Here is a 3,869-nt window from a genome sequence, read left to right on the forward strand (position 1 = left end):
CCCCCTCCCCCCTCCTCCCCCTCCCATGCACGCACCCCATGAACACCTGCCTGCAAAGGACACATTGCCAAACAGATGGCTAGAGATTATAAAAATGCTAAAAATACTGCAGTTTGTTAAATTATATAATTTATACACCAACTATTCTTGCTTCATCATACTTTTAGAGAATCATTTAGATTTTTTTCTTTTGCGGCAAAGGTGCAAGTGCGTTGATTCTACCTGAGGGAATCATGTCCTCTGACAATGAAGCCAGAGTACACTTCCGTGTTATACGCTACATGCATGAAGCAGGTATGTTTTGTACCTTTGCTGTTGCTCTCCTATTCATTACCATGATGATTATTAAGATTTTGTTGTAAGATATATGCCCAAGGTGTGTCTTCCCCCCGCCAAAAAAACCCACAAACAATTAAATATTTGGTTTAGCAACACTAACCTTTATATGTGAAAAGTGGTTAGGTCCACCTTTTTTCTTTTTGATGTCATCCATTTAGTATAAGTTGTTTACTCAGAGTCAGTTGTCTTAGGCTATTTGTGCTATTATATATATTACATAGATGCAAGCTATTTTCAGTATGAAGGTGTAAAGTATTCAAACGGAGTTCATAAGAAAACATATTTTGTCCCAAAAGATGTGAGCCATCGCTCATTTTGGGGCCTTTTAAGGGTCATTTCAGCTGTCTCATACCATAAGAATACAGGTTTTTGAAAATATTTTAGATCACAATGTTTAACGTAATTTATAGATGGGCAATGCTTGTAAGTAAAGCCCCTCTGTATGTAATAGCAGAAATTCCATTTTATTTTGTTCTCACTAATTTGTGTAAAATTGTACAATGCTTAACTAGTGTTTTTTTAACTGAAAAATTTATGCCCTCATGTTATAGTATTGTAAGCTTGTACATGTGCAAAGTAGTTGTGGTCTCACACACAGTTAGGAACACACTCACTCACAAAATACGCACAAATGCACTCACTTAAACACACACAAACACACAGGCATGCGTGCATGCCCAATGTGTCCTTTCACCATAAGTTGTGTGCTTTCATGGATTTTTTCCAAAGGAAATAAATCTATAATCTGTTTATACTATCAGGTCTGAAGCTTCATCTACAAAGTGTCCCTTTGGCAACAGCTTCCACAATTTATCATAGATTCTTCAGACAAGCTGCTCTTAAAGATTTTGATCCCTATGTGAGTTTTCAGATTTTATTAGCTTTTATTTTTTGGCCTCTAATCTATGACATGTTTGGTCATTCCCTTGATTGTTGATTGTTGTCATAATGACAGGTGTTTGATGGGTTTCTTTTGACCTCAGGAGTCTTTTTCAGGACCTAGAAAAAAAAAGTAAATCTTGAGGTCTTTACGCTGTTATTATTTTAGTTTCTAATCGATGCAGGTTTTCTCTTTTTCCCATTTTTGGGGCAACTGTTCTGGCTGTGGTCACATTATAATTATTTTAATGCATGTGACCAGCCATGATGAAATTTAGGGTTTATTTGGTGAATTCAAGATTTTTTTCTTTGTCTTTCTTCAAATATTGTCTCTTCAACCCAGATTTTTGTCCTTGTTTCCTCAAATATTTTCTCCTTTCAACCCAGAGCCCTGTAAAAGGATCAAATTTAAACACCATCAAAATGCACTCCTTTTCTGTAGTAACGTTTTTAATTCAAGCAAGAAGGATATAGAGGCTTCTTTAAGATCTGTCATATTATTGTCCTTAATACTCACTTTAATTGACTCATTGTAGACAGTTTGTTTTTATATTTCTTGTGATTTGTTGAAGCTTTTTGTGCCATATTGTTTTCAGGTAACTTATTAGAATCTGTTATTTGAATAAGTAATAGAAAAACATGAAATTAGGGGTTTTCTCAAAAATGATATGTGTTACCTTATTTCTTTAGCCATAACACTGCTTTTTGTATTCATAGAATTATTTCAAATGTGTGATGTTGAACTACGGACAGACCTTACCATTTGGTGTTTCAGCTGATTGGAGCCACCTGTATTTCCTTGGCCTGCAAAGTGGAGGAAGAGAGTGTTCGCCTCAGAGACATTGTCAATGTGTGCTACAGGTCAGACGGCCTCATTACTTACTTTTTGAATTTGTTTTGACTCTGCCACATTTTGGCAGTAGTTTATGTGTTCTGGATTGATGCTGTTGGCTCCATCATTGTATCATTTAGAGGAGGCACACTTCACATTATTTTTTTTTTGCCTACCTTGTAAAATGTGCAAGATGATTAAAGTACAGTTGGGCACAGATAATTCAAACTTGTCAACTATTGACAAATGTGTTTGGCACATCCATAATTTGGGTTAACCGATAATGAAAGGTTAAAGCAATATCATTTAGAGGATGGCAAATTGTATTAGCTTTCCATGATTTCGAGTTTTCCTGTGTTCGTGTTACCATATCTGTGTCTGCAGATCAGGGAATTTACCTTCAACGAACTAGAGATTATCTATCTAGAGCTTGTGTACTTCCAGCTACTGAAATTGAAACTTGGAAATGTGCTGGTTCTAAATATACAAAAGAAAAACTTTTAGTGTTTAAACAGTTTTTCTCCTGTAGTACCATGCTGCGCCCCTGCAGGTGAGGGGCCCTATAGTTTTACTATGGGGGAGCAAAGAATACACCTGCCGTGATACTGCGTGTTGTAAGAGATAAGAAATTTGACAGATAGGAAAAACTGAGGACAGAAGTTGAAAGGGTCTGTAAACAGGTTCATGCTTATTATATAATTGTGATTGTTCAAGACAAGTACCGTACAAAAGCACTTGTCGTAACACTTCTTTGCTCCTTGCAGAACTTTACACAAGAACAAAGCACCACTGGAGATAGGAGAGACATTCTGGGCCCTGCGAGAGAGCGTTGCCAGCTGTGAGTTGTTCCTGCTGAGAGCCCTCAAATTCAAGGTTGTTTTCCCACATCCGCACAAGGTATGAAAGAAGCACAGATTGCTAATTCTTTTATTTTGTCAAGTATGCACTGATTTGTTGTAAAGAAAAGGCTTGGAGTGAGATGCAGAGGTCACAATGAATTCTGAAAGCTTACATTAGTCATTGCTGATTGCATCAGTTTTTTGTTGTTCCATACTAAGCAGGGTCCTTATAAATAATATTCTTGAGATTATAGTCCTATTTAACATTAAGGATAAAATGAAGCTGGCATGAAACTCATTGATCTCAATAACACTCTCTTTTTATTTAACAATCGATAGGAGTGAATACTTTCTTTTTACAAGTAAAATCCAATCTGGTTTTACTTTTATTGATTGTTTGTAATTCGATAGTCAAAACAGTGTGTGTATGCTGTATAATGTGAGTCTTGAGTGTGTATCACCTTTTAGCGTGACACAGCCTTTAATATGTTCAGTAAATATTCTAAACGATAATTTTAGCTTCTGAATATGAAACTCAATTTCCGCTGGGGGGGTTTTCCCTTGCCTTTCAGTATTTGGTGCACTACTTGCGTGCTCTCTCCGACTGGGTAGAGCCGAAGGTGTGGGAGGAGGTGCCTGTTTGCCGCACAGCGTGGGCTATGCTGCGAGACAGCTATCACAGCAGCTTCTGTCTGGATCATCCTCCTGAACACGTGGCAGTGGCGGTCATCTACTTTGCCCTGCTCACTCATGGACTAGAAGTCCCGTGCCAAAAGTATGCCAAGAAAAAATGGTGGCAGGTAAATTTGCTTCTATCATGTCATACAAGTTTTTCCTTGAGTTCTATTATTATTGTGTACTTGGATACTGTTTGTTTTTATCATGTGTATCCTGAAAAGATGATTGGTTGACTAAATAGAAAAATATTCCTGAAAGTGTGCACAAATCATTGAAAGAGAATGTGTGTGTGTGTGGGGGGG

General features: G+C 37.2%; 1 protein-coding gene across 1 annotated transcript in view; it reads left to right on the plus strand.

Moving 5' to 3' along the window:
* Window positions 1-201: 201 nt before the first annotated feature.
* LOC101847523 (cyclin-Q) overlaps window positions 202-3,869 on the plus strand; it is a gene marked incomplete at its 5' end in the record, with an annotated part of 15,706 nt that continues 12,038 nt past the window's right edge. Inside the window, 5 exon segments of the mRNA XM_035971953.1 lie at window positions 202-294; window positions 1,101-1,198; window positions 1,994-2,079; window positions 2,815-2,947; window positions 3,462-3,689. Coding sequence (XP_035827846.1) covers window positions 234-294; window positions 1,101-1,198; window positions 1,994-2,079; window positions 2,815-2,947; window positions 3,462-3,689 — 606 coding nt within the window.

The sequence above is a fragment of the Aplysia californica genome, unplaced genomic scaffold (assembly GCF_000002075.1).
Source record: "Aplysia californica isolate F4 #8 unplaced genomic scaffold, AplCal3.0 scaffold00546, whole genome shotgun sequence".
Lineage (NCBI taxonomy): Eukaryota > Metazoa > Mollusca > Gastropoda > Aplysiida > Aplysiidae > Aplysia > Aplysia californica.